Raw genomic sequence first — 20,591 nt, 5'->3', positions numbered from 1 at the left:
GCTCGATTTTACCAGACTGTCAGACAATCCAAGGTTGCATTAACATGCGATTGTATATATTTGTACCTGAAAAACTTTTTGTCCTGGAGCTAAAGTAAGCGGTATCAGCTTTAACTTGCCGAAACGCGGAATAGAATATGACGGCGCTTTGCCAAGCCAGATGTTTTGAGCTTGTCAATAATATAAACTTCCTAGCTGGTTTCCAAAGGTCAAATGCAATCACTGGAAGAGGTGTTATGATATGTTGATATCCTTGCTGGCATATATTGGATTTTATGGGCAATGAGTTCTTAATGATATGCCTATACATGGAAGACGGCAAAAAATAACGTCTGTGTTTTCAAAACAAACTTCCTTTAGCTTGTGGATACTCCCATCGCCGTTTAGCCGAGCTTGGAGTTTCAAACTTCCGTTGCCAAACATATTTTTACCCACGCTATTTTTCCCGATTTCGTCTTTTATCAAATAGCAAACATTATTGATCTAGGGAAAACTGGACGTGACAGTTGCAAAGCAAAAAGTAAACAACTCATTTTAATAGCATGCATCGTGTGTATTGAATTCCTCGAAAGTATATACTCACTGATCTATATAATTATGAGGATTTTGATAAAATGCTTGCATCGGATTATACCGTCTACGGGATTGATTTCAGTGTAGGCGTTAATTGTAATTACGTGTAGTACTTGTAAAATAACATGCAGGTGACAAAAGTTATTCTGTATGATATCTATGTGGTACATGCAGGGAACGCCATGCATGGTGATCTATCCATTCTTTGCACTGAGGATTCTGTTTGATGTTTTTCGAGAAATTATCGTGCAAATGTTAAAAACTCAAATTTTGACTGTTACCATTCATTGAGATTACCTCTTCATTTATGTGCCTTCTCAGCCTCACCCCCCCCCCCCCTCCCTAGGTTACATATGACAATAAGTGTCAATCAAATTAATACATATTACCAACCATTTTACTAAAGGGAAAAAGAGGTGCAGTCCCCCTCCCTCTTCCTTTGACCTTGATATCAGTAAAGCGGTATTTACACTGACGTATTTGTCAAGATTGTTTCTCCGTTTCCGCTATGTATTGACCAACACTTGTTTGTAGAATAAAATCGATACGTTTTGGTTTTGCTTTGCTAATTGGAAATTCCCTGCCAAATTTCGATTGTTTGCTGGTATGGTATGGTAGGGATATGGTTGTGCGGGCGAACCTCACTTTTCGTTTCACCGACATTGTGTAGATATTATATGACCGAAGAAAAATACGAAACCTCAGCTAATTGAATAACTCCACCACGCACGGAAATGACGGAATTAATATGCGTAGTAAAGCGGCAGTACTTTTACGAACAGGAGGTTTTCGAAAGTCTCTGAAATAATGATTATTGCTATACATAATAAGACGATGTTGGTCAGATGGTGTTTACTAACTTGGTGTATTTAGCAACAGTGCAAAAGAACAGGTCATATGTATACAGGAGCCTCGAGGCGTAGCATCGAGTACACCATTATAGCCAAGCTCAACGAGAGAGAGCAGTTTATAACTTGCAGTAAATTCTGAAGAGTATAGCCTCTTGAAGGCAGAAATATGAATTAAAAGAAGAAAGGGAGCTTTTGAAATTTTTGACATTGCAAACGTTCATGCATGTCAGTTATTTTCCATTTACAGGGACATACCTATGACTTGAATAAATACATAAGCCAACGAAAGTTAGAATTATGATAAACCCAATTGAAAGCAAGACGCTTTATTTGAATGCCCCAACCTAAAACTGTGCTATTTACACACCACTGCGTTGATCATGCATTCAAATTCCCACAAAAGCTTCATTTCAATCGGGGGGACTTTTTTGGGACACCCTGTGTAGACGCTAGGAGCGAAATTTAAGATCAATTTAAAATTTGAAGCTCTTTATGTTTGTTATGAATCCAAATGCTTCGACGATAACAAAACCTACACCTATTTCATGACCAAAATATTTGTTAACAAAACGCATACAGAACTGATGTATACACAATCAACTAAAATCCGTCCATTGCTGCTCAAGTAACATTGCATTTTCTTTCCATGAAGATATAAGCTATATTACTTACGGCAATTAATATTATATAAATTTTGGCATTAGTAAAAACGGTTGCATTCTCTTGGAATGTTGTATTCCTCTTCCTCGTGAATTTTTTCATAGGCAATTCTATACGCACAGTGAGGTGGGATGATATTATGCCCAAAAGCTGAACCAATGGAATTGCAGACTGACTCATATACATAGCAAGTGGCCATATTGTATAAATATATACACACGTGTCTGGTTAAGCAAAATCGTGGGTGTAATTTCGATATGGGGTATCATTTGGCATGCACGATCGTAGGTTATCTACGTCCGTTTCCAACATCATCGTATGCGGAAGGCGGAAGCGTGCTATAGTCTTGTTTTTGCTGAGAGCGGACGTTGTCAAAGATTGATGGAAGACAGATACTTCACTGCAGTAAACTTTCCATCGATATTGTGAATAATCAGAGCCAGAAACTGATTACCTATTACTGACTCTGAACTTTTCGATTTATAACTTCCGGAAATAGGTGTTAATATCAAAACAAATAGGCTTGAAAATGTTTTGATTTCGCATAATTTAACAAATTTACAATCTCGTGTGTGAACAGTTGCATGAGATTTCAGTGCTTTAGGTAATAAAACAATCTCTTTCACTATATATATAACATTATACATCCCTTTGCATGCAATTCGAATTCTCACTTGGTATACAGTTTATCTTGGAAAAAAATTCACATGCAATATATTTGATCTATATTTGTCGCTGACAGTCTGAACTACCCCTTCAACACTAGAGATTTCATTTGGTACAATATTCAAATTCTGATCTTTTGGATGATATAGAGTTGAAATGCTCAAGTATGCATGGTTGAATGAAATAGCTTGGTATTATAGTTGTTTGTCTTCGGCTTTTCTTTTACACAAAATTTAGTCTACAATTTCCATGTAATTGATTAATACGCATATTTTGAGCGAACTGTAAATATTTCTATGTACACTCTACTCTAAACTGAATGTGTTTAAAAATAGGGCTGACTCTGCGATATAAATTATACAAGTTTTAAGTCTACTATAAGTGCACTATAAGAATTTACAAGTGTTGTAAACTTTCTGGTCATCTGCATAATATGTGTTTAAGGAAGCATCTGCTAAACTTCATGTAGAAAGTTTTGACGTAATTTGAGAAATTCGCGCTCCTTGTGCTCCTTATAATTTATAAAGAACCCGTTAAATCACATAGATTTACACGTGACAAGCACATGCATATGCCGAGGACGGGAAACCGGCTCCGAAAACGTGGGTGGTGATATCAAGATTGATCATGTCTGGCGTTTAGAAGGGGCTTCCTACCTATACGTACTGCATGCATTTAAATAAAATGTATTTTATTAGCCAAAAGTTGTTCGATTATTTACAAGGATACGGGCGCCCAACGCACCGTTCAGAATGACATTTGTTTGGAATGTAACTGCATGCTTCGTATGCTTATACGCTCAAGGAAATGTGTACTGTATAGATTACGGTATAGCGCCCATGCAATAGTAAAATTTATGCATGCAAATACCATGATTTAATTTAACTTCCTCATAGATAAAAAAGCATGCGCGAGTGGGTTGAGTTCGATTTAAATATATCTAATACAGCTCATGATAACGATGTCATTGCAAGATTGTGGCAAAGGAATGGAAATATTTCACGTTCAGAATCGTATATTTATGTGTAAAACAACAAAACACTGATAAGACAACTTTAATGTTTGCACTCAATTATGGAAATAAATTCGTTCGGAAATTTTTTTGCTTACCTGCATTCATTTACTGTACTTTTCACGTGAATTGAAATGAGCGAATACTGAGCTGCGAATGCTTTAATTCATCTCTTCCCTCTCGTCTATTAAAGGAAAGTTTCACACAAAATCGCATCAAAAATAGCAAATGTAAAATGAACTTTAGCGATGAATAACCGCTATTTTATTTTGCGCATGCGCGGGTAGAAACGGACGAAAGAGAAGAAACCTGCAACATTTTGAGTGTCTCGGGAATTTCAGGGAATTTCGTGAGACGAAATTGACTTTGCTTCATGCAGTAGGAAGCAAGGAAAGTTCAAAATAGTGGAAGTAAAATTACTATGCAACGCTTTTCCTTGCGTTTTCCCGCGAGATTAACTGATGATGCGTTGGAAGACCTGGATGATACGAGAGGGAAATTCCAAATAATTTTATTAAAATTTCACAAATAAAACATCCTATATTTATCCATAAAACTACGAATTGAGCATGAAAATACAATAACTGTATGGCTTGATAACCTTACTGGCTTAGTTCCTGCACTGCTTGCAATCGACTTCGAGTCAATTAGTAGCACGTAAATCAAAATTGCTTCAGCAAATAGATACTTTACACAATAGATCAGAATCAATATCAACATGAAGTACCTATTACCGTATTTCGTCAGCCGAAACGTTGTTAAACTACATGGACAATTGTGCCAGAGCCTTTGACGTAATGCCTTGTTGTTATCGCGCGTTTGAACGCCATCATAATCTCGAGTACCCTGCACGACACTCGAAACTAACTCAAAGCTACTTAAAAGGTCAGTTCATGATTAATTCGGCAGTTCATAACTGCATAACTAATCACATGAAAATTTTTCCATCAACAAGACGTGCACTTCCTATATATAATTAATTTTATATTTTTTTGCCCCGAATTATACTAGAGACTGATCATTTTCCTTCCAACTTGGGACACATGTTTTATCCCCATGCAGTGTTCGTTCGTCTATCATTCGTTTTCCTTGCTTGCACTATATCATCTGACAAATTTGTTGGATTTTATCGTCAGACGAACCATTATGTTTTTCCCCGCGTTTCTCAATACAAACGATCATTTTCATTTGGGCAATTGTTTTGAAACTTTATATAAGCATAGAGAGGACATGAAACTAAAACACTGTTTTAGAGCTCTATAATAAAGCTCTACATATGAACATTGGAAACTACATCTTGACTCCGACGACCTTTCCCCTCCTTTAAGTTTGAAAATGTGAAAGAATGTGAGATTTTGTTCACAAATATTTTCATTACCGGCCCTAATAAGGTTCATTTCTAAGGTCAACCTCTGCGCAACATTGCACAAAAAAGGAACTAATTTCCACACATTGGAAGTGAAAGTTAGCTTTGACAAAGCCAGATATATATCAGTGATTATCTATATTACTATTATCTATATTATTCAAGTATATTATTAAGGACAGTACTTGAAATGGATTCTGCTTGTCTTCAGTTGTTTTAAAAATATTTAGTTCCTGTTTGCCAAGTTCCTCTTGTGTTAAAATGATCGGCGTGACAGATATTTTTAAAACATGCATTAAAAACTTCCTACGTTAAACATTCTCTTAATTCTTTCTTATCAATTATCGCGTCTTGCTTTAGGTCAAGTTTTATTTAAGAAACTTTATACCACGTGTGCGTATGTGTCTGTGGGGGGGGGGGTGGATTTCGTGTTGTATAAAGTTTGCCTGGAGTGATTATAAAGGTATGTCAACAGGCTAGTGTTAACATTATGCGTGCAATTAATTCTGACCTCATTAGCTTCACTTCAAAACGCGACAAGTGGCTTTTACAGCGCCTTACGAATACGAAACCCGTTATTTTTGCGGGGGTTTTGCTCACGCCATAATGACGAAGCTCGTAGCTTTTGGAAATCGATCAGTGGAACGACTTTTGCAAACTTGGCGCGAACAAACAACACGTGAAATGACGAATCTCGTACCAGTAATCGGAACTTGCGTAGTCACTGCAAGCCAAAACTCCCTAAAGCTTTATTATTATAAAACGATCGAGTGTCGGTGAAAGCAATTGGCAGTTAACACAGTTAAAACTGTATCGCACGTGTCCGTCAAATATAGGTCACATGCATGTCTTGTCACAATGGATATTCACAATGTTTTACACCCTGTAAATGAATTTGAAATTTTATAGTTAAATGTTAAAATGATTGCCAGCCGCACCCAAGGGATCGATACGCGGAAATCTGCAAATCGAAAACCACATTAAAGTGGCGCAGTCACGCAAACTTATAATAAAGACAAACTTCGCAAAAACCCGCGAAGCCAATATGCGGCCTGTGATAGCTAATAAGTGTTTCCGTTCGAATTCAACGTTTTTTTTTCAAACATGGCCAAAACAACCAAAAATACAGTATGCTTAGCATATCGGTTAACCATCATTGTATCATGCGACCTTTTTAATATGGGAAAAATAATAATATTGTTGTTTTTCCATGATATCGTTGTGTCCAGTCGTGATGAATCAGCGGAAAGGGGTAAAAGTATTAAAAGTGTACGTTTTCCGTATGGTACAGTCATGGTTTGTCGCAAAACGCCAGCAAGTTGCTAACAGACTGTCGATCCTACTGCCATTGCGCCCAATCGATCCGAAATTTCCGCCACTTGACTATCAAACACCTTTTGGTTAAAAAGAGTTTCTCTTCATGATAGTTCAATAGTATAGATTATATAGAAACCAGAGAATGTAGGCAATCTCATTCTCTTACGGAAAAAATGACTTAATGTTGAAAGACATCGTGAAAGTCAAAGACGAAATCAGTATATAGTATAATCATTATAAAGTTATATCAGGTAGTATAGCAACTTCTTTGAATCTATCTGAACAGATCTTTATGAAATGATATCAAAATTGAAGCCGTCTCGACGTTTACAGCTCAGGGCCTTACGTAAGGAGGGTTTTATGACAGCAATAAGCCGATGTGTCTAAAAGCATTTCTTAGGCTTCACTGAACACTTCGTATACAGGAAGACGTCATAATTGTCATTACTGACTGATAATTATCCTTTTTGCTGAAGAACCATCACCTCGAGACATAGCTCATCGAATTTCCCCGCTGGATCGAAGGTCTAAAATTATATCTCATATACAAACAACATCTTTGGCACATGTTACACGAAATTATCGTCAGCATTGACTGATCAAGTCATTGATCACGTGGTATCCACGCGTAGCTCATCTCAAAAATTACCACCAGCCTGGTATAGCTTCATGTTCATATGTGTGGCTAAGAATGGCGATTTTGTAGTTGTGAAAAATTGCAAACTGCCGGGAAAATTTCCTCTTGTAAGAAACAATGTATCTTTCGTTTGAGCGTATATTGGACAGGCTCTGTTTTCGCCACACCCAATTTATTAATATTCGAGACGGCACGACTAAAGTTGTACCTGCATACACCCAATTTTTTCGTGCTCGTGCAGGCTGAATGCACAGCCCGGGCAATGACGAAATTGGTACAGGTATGTTGGTAACCGGCGTGTACACTACACTTCAAGGCACATTATGGCTAAAATGGGTACCTGCATGTTCCAATTTTATCCGTGCTCGGCCATTGAATTGGTAGCCTGTGCACGGATGAAATTTGGCCCGGGTACCAATTTCAGCCGCGCCAAAAAAATTGAGTGTAGACAGGGCTTTAATTTAGTCGTACCGTGGGCGTTGGCAATGAGATGAGTGTAGTTTAAAGATTCCCATTTACACTTATCGCCAGTGCTCGGCCATTGCATATTGGTAGGCAGGGACGCCAGAAGGATCACGTTGTTAGGAGGGCGAAAACGAGATTTGAGGAGCACTTATAGGGGGAAAATAAAAACAAGTGAACATCAAGGGGCCAGGGGTTGATTTTGGATTCATGCACTCTAGGTTGGGGTTGCTTCTGATTGGTTGAGGGCTACGCTCTACCACTGAAGATGACTGAATCTTGTCGGGTAAACGAATATTCCTAGAGAGAAAAAGAACTGCGATTACATCCGATCATCGTAAATTGAACCGAATTTTCTTCGGGTTAATAAAAGAGATAGTACATAACAAAAGTACATATTTCTCTGTATGCGAAGTCGTTTGATGAGAAAAATAGACGACATGACGGGATGATGATGTTCGCAGAAAACAAAACACGTTATATAGCCTCACACACGTTAAAACACGTTAAATAGATAATAGCCTCGCTATATACTCAAAAGACATAACAAACAATATAAAATCGTTTCTTAACCGATTTAACTTCGAAAAGTAAAGGTTTTTTTAAGTAAACGACATGTCGCCATCTTTTTCATTAATCTATAGGTTGATTCATTCAAAGCCGAAGGCATTTTCTTGTTTGTCTTTCGCAGCTTTTGAATGCTGGCAAAAAAATGTGGTTGGAGAACTTAATATGCCCACAATCCTGGAATGACAGGCGTTTAGATTAGAATCTATGCATCGCATCACAATATTTATGGTTACCTTAGCGTCTATTATGCGCAATATTTGTCTTAAATTTAGGTCGCAAAGTCAATATTTGGCTTAACTAAATTTGGAAAGCTTAATTTGTAATTAAATACGCGCGTGCCGACATCAAAGTTGAAAAGGAGTCGTGAGGGGGAGTTTGAATGTCTTTTAAACAATTAACACATTCACAGTATCCAAATGAAACGCACGAGCGATTTGAGACAGAAACGAAAGGGCTTAGCATCTTATCAGTAATGCAAATAATTGTCATTTTGCAATTAATATTACCGAGACAGGTCAGACAATGAAATAGGGACTTGAATGGCGCCTGGCTTCCTTGCGTGTTTGTTAATCGAAATAGGACGAAAAAGTTGAGATATTCTGTCATTCGTGTCGTAAAATGAATGCCAAAATATCTCAATTTCGTCCCCGCAGACTAGGAGTATGTGCAGGTAATAGTTGTCACGGGGGACATACGTGCGTGCATGCATGCTACGTTAACCAGTGTGTGTCCAGCTTCAAGAACTTGAACTTTGTAAAGTGATCCGTGGCATTTTGTTATTTTACTCCAAAAGCAAAGATTTTGGTCGGGATTAGGGAAATTGTTTGAGCGTGCATGGAAGACAAGGGTAATAGCAATGACATGCATTGTAGGAAGAACATTGTACTGCACACAGAGGGGAACATTGTACTGGATCACAGAGGGAGGAGGGGGTTTGGGGGAACGATCGAGCACTATTCCACAGTATACAGAATGATTTCAGAGTCCGCCGGAAGACTTGTATTGTATTGCTAGCACCCATTGGAGCAAAAAAATGTTTGTTTTCAGGATAAATTTTACATATAAATTCTACAAATTCGCAGAAAATGTAACGTCGTAATATTTTTGTAAAAGACTCAAGCCAACCCCATCCCTACTCAGCGGCTCGTAAATATTTTTGAGTAGCCGAAACCAATTCAAAAGCATAAACTGCAAAAGTTGTCTTCAGAATTATGTCTTCAGAACAAACTTGACACTTAATATATTACTTGCCAGAATGTATTAAGCATCATTTGTTAGATTATGTGTAATTTCAATCGCCAGAAAGATAAATATTTGCAAGCTAGTGTAAAGATGGGGTGATTAATATTCTTGCGTTGTTTCATATTTACCCATTCATTTCTTAAGTTAAACAAATATATTTATTTTGCCGTAAATTGAGCATTATAGCTTTTTCCGGAAGACGAAGTATGTTTTGGCAAACATTCGTTACTAAGGTATTTTCGGTTAATTCATTTGCATGCATTAGGAGTTGTATACCATTTAACATGTCTAGCCTATATATTTCGTGAAATATATCTTGATTGTATGAATGAATACTATTAGTATTTTTGCACATGCAAGTGAATATGTATAACAAATCCTACATTCTAATTGGTCAAATTCGACGTATTATGCTGCTATATTCAGTTTATGTTATATTATAATTATTCAGACCTTGAATATAACAAAGCCGAAATTGCAAAATGGCGGCTAGCCGTTTTGCATGTGGACGTTTCTTACAAAGAGAAAGAAATTCCCGATAATTGTTAAAATTGAATAATTGTTAAATACTAATTTATGGAGGCAAGTTTTATAAACTAGTATCAAGAGACCAGACCTCGTATGACATTAATTATATTCGCTTGGTTTAAAGGTTGCGTGCGATATAGGTAATTATTGTCAATGGATGGTACTTACTTCACTTGATGTCCTAATATACAAAGGAAGGTTTTAAATCTATATTTGCATTTCGACCTCGTATGACATTCATTTGATTCGTCTGGTTGAGTGCTTGCGTGCAATATTTTGGTGTTCTGTTTGGAAATAAATTGAACAGATTTTACTTACTTTAGGATACACTATACTGGGATAAAGATTTTTTCTAACTTGCAACAGGACTCGTATATATGACATCCATTTAAATCGTCTGACTGGCAGAGTGTTTGCGTGCAATATTTAGGTGTTCTGTTTGGAAATAAATTGAACACTCAGATTTTACTTACTTTAGGATACACTATACTGCGATAAAGCTTTTTTCTAACTTGCAACAGGACTCGTATATATATGACTTCCATTTAAATCGTCTGACTGGCTGAGTGTTTGCGTGCATTATTTAAGTATCCTGTTTGGAAATAACACTTGTCCTATAATTTCATCATTTTCCTTGTCCTATATATAGGATGCTGAGGCGAATATTGTTTTATCTAATGTGTATATCAAAACATGACATTCATTTAATTTTCTTGCATGGTATATGTAGCATGTGCGTCCAAAATGTGTACGTATATCCTGCAAGTTTGGCGATGAAATGAACAAAGTTTTGTCGAATTTGCCAGTCAAGATCTCATGTGACATTAATTTAATTCGTCAACGACTGGTGTAGTGTTTGCATGCGTGCTGAATATACTTTAAAAAAAATACTACTGATTTCACTTGTTCCTAATTGTTTCCGCACTTTAACGCGCGTGCCATTTTAAGTGCGTGGTTTGGTCTAAGTATAGGTAATAACAACAGCGATGTCTTCCAACATCGTGTGTCTTCCAATATCGTGTGTTCAGGAAATTGTGATCATTAAAATTTATCCTTCAACATGCAGTTATCCTTGATATATCGTATTATATTTAGTTTATTATTTATGTTAAATAATAAATAATAATAATTATACAACATCTGTCATACATAGTCTAAAATGAAGTAATAATTATACAACCCGCGTAGTTTAATTTTTGGCAAACTAAACAAAACAATAAATTGGCAAACATCTACAGTCTTTACAACATATAGTTAGTACGTCTTATTGCTTCTATATTATGAAAGATGAGAACACAGGCAAACAGACAAAAGTTGCGTGCAATACTATCAAAAGCGTGCAGGTTAAATTGTCTAATTGTGATGTTATTTGTTTCTTTACACGTAAATCTTTACATGTGTCAGCACCATTGTTATACGTGCTTTCATAAGATATTTTTGATAGCTTCTTCCGGAGTAAACTGTTATGTTTTTTCAAATTGCAAAGAAATTCTTTCAATTACTCTGGGTTTTTTTTACTTCACACAATTTCCATACAACACACGATTCTGATTGGTCAATTCACTAACTATAGGTAAAATTTATATAACTATCCCTTTTTTAAATCCGGTCACAGAATATTTTTCAATTCAGTTTGAGTTGTCAAATTTTGAACTACGCTAAATCGCTTGAGTTTAAAATTCGATTGCCCACTAAAGAAAAGAATATTTTTTTCTGCCTCGTACAATGCGCTTTTTTCTTTTTTGCGTGGTTGCTCGCGTGGTAACTCGCGTGTAAGAAAAACGAAGAGCAAAAATGCATTGCTTCTGGGTAGGAGGCAGATTTTTCCCCGATTGGCTTGCGAACTGATGCATGCAGTCTACAATATTTCGTGATATTGCTTTGCAAAAAGTTCAAGCAAATCATATTGGGGCTTATGGTGGCCATGTTGAACTCCAAATTAGACTTTGAATTTTTTACCATGCATACCAGATGCAGATAACTTGGTTATGTAAGGACATGTAACAAAGTAGAGCAATTTTCAACCATGTCCATGATAAGCACAAAACATTGAAACCATGGAGAACGCGCGCGGTGTCCGGTAAAATGTAACTTAAGTTATATCCACTCGCATACATATATTTCTTAGTTATATCCACTCGCAAGTTTAGGTAGAACTGATAGTGTTCTAGTAGAACACTATACGTAACGTAAGTAACGTACGTAACTTAGACGTTATTGGGCTTCCCTCGCTAACTATATATGTAATGTCGTTATCAGTTTCAGTGTTTTACCTGAAAATATTTCTTCCGTTCCCTGTTTTTTTTTTAAATTTACCGAGAATAGATACACACAGCGTCTGCTGAACCCGGGCAACCATTGGGCAAAATCTTGACGACAGACATTCAACCAGGATCTCCAAAACTTCATGGGCACTATTTTTCCATAAACGTCTGACCGAAATTTTAACGTAGTTGGAGAGTGGATATCAGGTCATATACGACGAGTAATAAAAACAAAATGGCCGCCAGTTTTGCTTCGTTCTAATCACCTCGTAAGCTCATATACGACTAGAGCTCGACAGACGTGGTATAATTGATGAAAATGATGGGAATATCTCGTAATTAAATTATTTTATCTTTGCTTTCTGGTTGAAGGTTTCGCCTTCGCACAGTATGTGTGGAGACACAAGCTGAAAAAGTTCTGATTTAGGTGCATGCGTCCTTTACGTTCACTGATCCAGGATCATTTATATTATAAGGCAAAAAATTGACGTCAATTGTATCAATTTGAAAGTCGCAAGGAAAAAATCGATTCTCCATCCTCAGAATGATCACTCGCGATGATATAGAAAATCAGCTATAGGTTTTCATTTGCATATGCATGAAATAAACCCTATGGATGCAGTGCGATTCAGGTTATGGAAGTTTTTTGCCGGCTAATAATATATGGCAGCATAATTTTATTATGGCTCCGGGGTTCCTTAATTCAAGAATTTGAGCACATTTACGACAAGTATTTATATGGAAATTTATTGACGTGCACGTTATACAATTACTATATAATTATATATAATTCGTTACATATTATTGTGCATTACATTATTATGTGCATTAAAAATTGATTCATATGCTATTCGACTAAAAACTATACATGCTCGCCTTCTAAAAGCGAATTTATTTGTTCTAAATGATTATTATAAAATCAGCGCATTCATTCACTTCTTAAACAGTGTGTATATATAATTACATACAATTAAGAAAGTTAAATCAGTATGGGGGCTTTCCGCGTTTCGAAATAATAGCACAAAGCAGAAAATGGCGGGAAATTCGCCGTATGTGGGCAGTTAATTTTTGCTTGCATGCATGGCTGCCAGAAAAACATGCAGTAATTATGTCGATAATAGTATCGCTTACTTTGTTTAACTTTAAGATTGTTTCAGCTCTATGGGTAGGAGATCGATTTCATTATATTGTGCATTGTTTGCACTAACGCTACCATGCAAAAGTCGTTGTCTCAGACTTTCAAAATAGATTTTTGATGCTATTCCCGACGACCTCAACTTCGAGGCGAGAAAGCAAACAATTCTTATAGCTCACGGATGACCCGCATTCGTACTCTCAGTTACTCCCGAATGAGTTGATACAATTTCAAAGTGGATTTTGAGTATTTGTACAGGACTGTATTTTCATGAATCTTTTCAAGTCGGAAATTGAAAACTAAATTTCATAACTACAAGTTGAACAACCAAAAGTCGCCTTCCTCTTTTCAGGTTTTACAAGAATTGGTGAATTTTCAAAACCTTGGTTTAACTTTCATTGAAATTCATCTTCATTCAATCAGAAATTGCCATTTCGTAATGCATTAAAACTTGCATGTAGTGCTCATTAATTTGATTGGGTACATCAAAGTGCAATTGGTATATATATATATATATGTGCTATATATGTCTTGATACAGTGTGTGCAATGATTATGACTGTGCAATTTGTATAATATGTACTATTTTTGATAAAATATAAATATGAACAATGTCGCATTCAATGAGATGTCATTGCTAGGGAGTTCTCTATGCCACCAATATTGGTTCCTTCATTCTGAAGTTTAATCTAGTCAAGATTGAAAGCAGTTCTTTGGACTATTTTTTTCCTATAGGTCTAGTGGAAAAAAGACTATTGTACACATGCACACAAGCTGACCACACGAAATGCTTATTTTGCATAAAGGCGGTCGAGAAACATCGTATCAGCTTATCTCAAGCTATTAGAGTTATCGCAAACAGTGCATAATTATAATGATTATAGTTGACGAACATGAGAAAAATGAAAACATAAAGATCAAGCAATGATAAACAGTGTCATTTTGATCCCAATACTGGCGACATAGAGAAACAACATCCTATATACGCATGTTTATAGATAATGCAACATTTTGCCTTTCGCAACATGATTATGTACATAATTATACAGTTTATGTCATTTGTTGTCCATAAAAAATTGTTCCTATTCACTATTTTTTTGTGTTATGCGCTTTGCATATACATATAGGAATAATACGTTGAAATTATAGCTATACTAAACAGCTATAAAGAATATAGTGGTTTTCTTATTTTTTTGGATTTGAAAATGATATTTTCGCATAATTCATGCTCCATTTTCGCATATAATAGGCTACAACTATCTAACTAAGTTTATACTTACATGCAGTATTCAGCAGTTTCAATTGCGTGATTAGCTTTGTATTAAACCACGACAAATCAACAAGTTGAATAATCGTCCTCTTTGTTCAGAGAATTCTCCTTGAGCATTTCAAGCTTATCTTATAATCAATGAATGGAACGCGAAAACCACTCAAAGATACAGCTGATCGATCTGTCATTCATTTGTCCTAAAAAGACAAATTACGGTTTTGCATTTCTAAGACTTTCCTAAGGAGCTGATCTTTGCGGTTCTTTTGTGTCTTAATCTGTTGTACAAGAGATCTTTCCTCAGCTTGCAGCTGTAAAATGTAGCTGTACGCTTTCTGTAGAATTGAAACTTTCGGAGCACGATCGTTGCCACATATATCAGGAATTGAGTCCCGCAGGTATTGAAAACGTAGCTTTAGTTCGTTTCTTCTTTTCCGTTCTAAAACATTGTGTGTAGCGCGACCAAGTATCTCGCACTCGGGATCAGATTCATCTCCTGATAATACTCTTGTTTTTTGTTCAGAACAGTTTTCTTTATCAGACTCGCTACAACTCGATCTTCTCCTTTTTACTCCAGACCGAAGTTTAAATGAATAATCATGATCAGTGTTCTCGCATTGTGGAGTGCTTTCCGCTTCTTCCACGATCCTCGACTCCGCTCTGTCGCATTCCTCGCTTTTTTCCGATTTTATTTCTTTTCCTTCCTTTTTTACGGCGTCCATTTTTGGATTTCCTTCGAGTCCAACAACATCAACTTCTACTTCTTCGTCTATATTGAAAAGGTCACGATAGAACATCAACAAAATGCACACAATTACAATGAGCAAGGGTTTCATAGGAAATTATCAAATATTTAGATCTTTATTATTTTCAATTCAGATATTTTGCAAAACATTGAAAAATGCAACATCGTTCGCTAAAAGGATAGTGATTTTGAAATAACCAAATTTACTTCGTTTCAAAAAATGTATATAGTTACTTTCAAAGCATTTTGCTTGCAAGAACATGCACCTTGTGTCAAGAATACCTTGTGTTGATATTCAGCACTGACTATATTAATCTATTTTCAACGGGGAATCGATCGCGTTTCAAGCACCTTTATAACTCCAAATTGTTGACCGTTGAATTTAGACAATTTACCAATAACTCTTTTTATTTAGTTTAATTCACGTATATTGTTAAAACCTGTTAAGTATAAAGGATATTATATGTGTGCCGCTTTAAACGAAGCACAAATTCCTTCCAATGAATCTATTCTGTAGACAGAAATACTTCTTTAGCTATGAGCTGGATGACCCGGCAGCTGTTAATCGGGTGAATCACCTCATGACGAGGCTCGCCTTTTATGATGAGAGAAATAATTAAGTCTGAAATCACTAGATAACATTTGAAAAATTAATACATGTGCATTAATCAGTTCCATGCAGACGAAAAAATCTGGAAAACTTAATATTCATTCACTAACTGAACTTCGAGGAATCAATACAACTGAAAATTAGAGTATAGTGTATAGTGCATGTATAGCATCTATAAATATTGTATTTATAAAGCATTAACTATTGTATATTGTTACTAATATGTTTAATTAAAATTGTTTACTCTTTCAGCGAGACATAGGGGCGTCAAATCTGTTTTTTGGCAACTCCCATTTTAGTAATTTTCAGTGTAAATTAATGTTTAGTTGGTTTTCTGTATAGCACTTTTTGGCAAGTTGTCTTCTTAACTAAGAATACAAGTGCGTAAAATATCGTGAGGCGTGTACGAGACTCAAAAACGCATGCATGTGCGAAGATTGCTTGCCGGAATTATGCAAGAATCTTCCAGTAGCTGCGTTAACTTGGCAGAAGAACAAAATCTTGCTCACCATTAATGCATGTTACAAATGCAATTTCAGGTTACTTATGTGAAATTCTCTGTTTGACCAATAAAGTTCTATATAAACCTTATGAAAAGCCGCTTATATAATACACATTTGATTTATGAATTTCAAGTAGCTTTCGAGTACAAAGCAACTGGTCTGATTTATTAGGAAAAAAACTTGGTCACGGCAATGCGTTGGAGTAGTGTGTCCGCATAGCCACACTTCATCTTTACTCTCATGTCTATAGTGCATAACTATTCATTATTAACTATCTATGTTAAAGAGTTTTATACAACCGGCCCCTGATTTCAATATTGTGCTATATAACTATCGTGAACAAGTAATTTTCCTCGATGAGAACTGAATAGTCCGGATGTCAAATTGTAAATTTTCCCCCTTCAGATATTGGTTATTGTTGACTGCACACAAATAGAAATATTCCATCACATCATTCACCTTGACATATTCACGATTATTACGACCGAAATAATGGATGGATAACGTTGCACGCGGATTGATGTGTAGAATTTCGTGTCGGAATGATTTATGATCGACATGCTTATAATGTATATAAATTATATCAAGTTTTTGTTTTCAAGAATATAAGCCATATGAAATATATTTAATGATGTTGATTGTTAAAATTCTGTTAGAGTGATAGTGTGATATTGTTCACATGTTGTGATAATTGGAAAGTTGTGAAATCTTTGCGTGGGAATTTAGCGAAAGTTTTCCAATACAATATTGATTGTGTCGAATCGTCAAACATCATACGAGGAATGATACGCAAAACGAGAAACTATTGGCATCTAATCGGGTCAAGCAGGAACAAAGCAATTTACTTTGCTTTATATAATTCTAAACTAACGTTTGAAAACGAGATAATTGTAAGGTTTATGACTGTTCATGCTTTTATTACTATTATCAAAAACTGGATTATTTATCTATAATTATTGCTGCTTGTACGTTTATAACTGTTTATCACCTCGTTCTCGCCTATTTGCTGCCGTTTCAACGATTCGGTCCTTGTAATATACTTTAGCTCTTGATATAGGAAACGCATTATATGCATACATGACTATTGCATATTGATACAAGGGATAACAACATAATTATCACATTATACCTCCAGGTGACTATATAACATGCAAGTAACCATAACGGAAAGCTCACGTTTTGCAGTTCGCCACAAGATATATTTCTTTTCGTGTTTAGGAGGATGTAGGAGATATTTGTTTATGCTGAACTAATACATTAGACACGTAGAAAAAAGCATTTTCGAGCTTGAAAGAGAGGCTTTATTAGAAAGTATTCATCTTTTCCTGAAATATGGATATATGGCCTCGCGTGCGTTTCAAAATGTTGACAAAAATGAACTTTTTTAGTTTCAACTGTTATTTTCTCATCTAAGCGAAGAAATAGGATCTATTTTGCAAATTTTTTCAACCGTAGCGTATTAAGTTGCTTGGTTTGAAACCAGACAGTCTTTTAAACAGTTTTCAATTCTCAAAGACTTGTGATATTGGTTGAGTCTGCAATATGGCGATAATCATGAGCGGGAAATCGATCTTTACACACTGTTATTCAAATGAAGTTCCGTTTTAAATGAGTTTTGATGTATTTGCCGATGCATGTTTTAAAAACTTTCAAATCTATTCAGTGAATACTTGCCAACGCACATCTGTGTTTGTTTAGTACACATCTCGTCATTAACAAGAAATTAACATGACAAAAATAAGAGAAAGATATTCGTGCAAACTCCATGCATAATATATTGATAGCCAGAAAGCGTTATAAAAAATAAACAAAACAAAGCAATTATGGCGAAGGGTAAAATAAAAGACGAAATCTTTATTATATATAACACGTGAAGTATTTACTTTTAGGAAGTATAAGCGATAAGTATGCCCTACTACGCAGTATAAATTATATATTATTCAAGCGATCTCAACATAATTACAGGAATCCTTAGACCTGCATGTAAGTTAGTTTCCAAACGGTTAAATATTACCTGTTGTCGCACGTTGGCAAGACACGCATAAAAAACATGAAAGAACTTTTCAACGATTTGTTGAAAAGTCATTAAGAACATGTTATCGGTGACGCTATAATTATGCGTGTACTTGCATGTACTATATATACAGTTCCAAGCTATAGGACTGTTTATTGATCCGTTTCGTTTTGTACTTTAGGACAAAAGTAACAATTACTCAGTCGTCCATGCAGGCAGTGCTGGCAAAATACCAGCTAACCAACTAATATTAAGACAGAAATATTACATACGCCACGGTACAGCTATGCAACCGTTAGTTCATTGTGTGACTATATTCAACGCCAGAAGGCAAAATGCAAATTATACTGACACAGCACTGACAGTTACAATTTAACGCACATTTCTACTCTTCGATTCCGTTCCGCAATTGTCAATAACAATATCAAATCAAGACAAATCGAAAATCTGATTTCACATGGTTATAGTCGATTTATAAAATATTCATTTTACCGCCATTTTCTGTTGTTTACTATACATTCAACAGGTCCAGACATTTTTACGATTACAAATTTTAAGTTCTACAACAATTTTTTTAGCAAGAAATAATCTTCCGGTTAGCTTTCAGAGCTTAGTTACTGAGTAAAGAACACTCTTTCTACTTTATATATTGAAGAAACGGTCATGACAGCTTGAAATATAAAGAGCTTGATCTTACTAACCTGTGTTATCATTGTTATTGTCTAGAGTAGCTGTTTTTCCCGCCTTTAGTTGATCGTTAAAATAGAAAGGCCAGATCTCGCTTGGATCCACATACATTCGTAGATTACAGTCAATCAGTGGCGGTGTTTTCGTGAGCGGTCGTAATTTTTCAAAGATTCGTCCTTTCTTAGGCGATTCGCCATTCCACATACAATCTCTAATTAGCATACATTTCAAATCCTTTGTGCGCGACGCTCCTGATAAAATCTCGTCATTTTCGTTAGGTTTCTCGTTTAGGATGGATTCGTATGTCGGACTACTGTCTGGCGACGACGGCGGGGTCAGAAAGATCGTCAACGGCCATACTTCGTCACTAATGTCCTCTTCTTCAACATCATAATGCTTTTTCGCCAGTGGAGAATAGTCGTAATACTTGAAGTTTTTTTCCAGCGACACTACACCAAATATATCATCCACTTCGCTCTCCAGATGATCCATCTCTTTCGATGAAAACATCCCTAATTTTTTTCAAATATATAATTTGAATATACTTAGTTGTACGTACAATATACTTGAAGTAAGACACTTTACTCCTTACTGGAGCGGGAAAATTGTCCAGTACCTTGTTATTTCGCACGTTGTCAATCCTCGAGTTATATGATCCAATAATGTACGAGTATTCTGTACACACTGCCTCGCGGCGTCCTATAGCACTCTTTGTGAGTTCTTACATAAAACGCTAGTTAGCTCTGACTGCTGGCCGATGAAGCACTTCAACAGTTTATATACATCGTTCATTCAGCGCCCTATTCAAAAGCGCGTAAACAAAAAAAGGCTGAGCCCGCCTACTACATACAGGAATATAAAGTTGCTTTCCTTTAGGCGAGACCCTCAAAGTCACTCTCATCTGATAAACACAATCCTATTCACCTTGCTGCTGTACGTAAATGGAAAGAGCTATTTGGTTATCAAAAACACGGATGAAAACTACTCCAAATATTAATTTAGCTGCTTATTGTATTGGTTCTATAGCACAATAACACAAAAGAAGTCGAAAGTTTCGCAATAGTTCGCACGAAACTTCAGCAAGGTGAACGGGATAGGGAGCATGGAGTATGTTAGGCTTTTCCTTCGGGGAGAGAAATTTTGGGGAAATTATATATATTTTTCGTTAGTCTTTCCACCACCTGTTGCTTGGAACATCTGGCGCTGAGGGTTAGAAATGCTAATTACTCTAATATCTCTTTGTTCGCAATGTGTTTGGCCGCGTGGCGGTAACAACATACCAACCAACCGTAACAAATTGACAATATCATAATGAGATTTATCTCCGCGTTAAGCTCCCTCTTACAAAATGCAAACAGTGAGTCTCGAACATGAAATCTATCGTGTAGAATCATTTGGTCACCGAATATTGCTTTCATTACGATGGGATATCGTGCTAGTAAACTTAGCGTATAGGTCATGGCGTGCGACCGGAAATATGGCT

General features: G+C 36.0%; 1 protein-coding gene across 1 annotated transcript; it reads right to left on the bottom strand.

Moving 5' to 3' along the window:
* Positions 1–12,885: 12,885 nt before the first annotated feature.
* Positions 12,886–19,931, bottom strand: LOC114532128 (transcriptional regulator Myc-A-like). Its single transcript, XM_028553706.1, has 3 exons — positions 19,725–19,931; positions 19,123–19,620; positions 12,886–15,318 (listed from the first exon to the last, which is right to left on the bottom strand). Exons 2-3 carry the CDS (start codon positions 19,616–19,618, stop codon positions 14,750–14,752), a joined length of 1,065 nt encoding a protein of 354 aa, XP_028409507.1. The 5' UTR covers positions 19,619–19,620; positions 19,725–19,931; the 3' UTR covers positions 12,886–14,749.
* Between the last annotated feature and the right edge of the window lie 660 nt (positions 19,932–20,591).

This window comes from Dendronephthya gigantea, unplaced genomic scaffold (assembly GCF_004324835.1).
Source record: "Dendronephthya gigantea isolate DGI-Jeju-01 unplaced genomic scaffold, DenGig_1.0 000078F, whole genome shotgun sequence".
Taxonomy (NCBI): Eukaryota; Metazoa; Cnidaria; class Anthozoa; order Malacalcyonacea; family Nephtheidae; genus Dendronephthya; species Dendronephthya gigantea.
Note: the sequence above shows the minus strand (reverse complement) of the source record. Positions and strands in the feature narration are given on the sequence as shown.

Excerpts from the sequence above, each read along its gene's own strand:
- LOC114532128 (XM_028553706.1), bottom strand. The coding sequence starts at position 19,618 with ATGTTTTCATCGAAAGAGATGGATCATCTGGAGAGCGAAGTGGATGAT. Across the intron at positions 15,319-19,122 it reads CAATAACAATGATAACACAG|ACGAAGAAGTAGAAGTTGAT; the intron begins GTTAGTAAGATC and ends TTTTCAATATAG.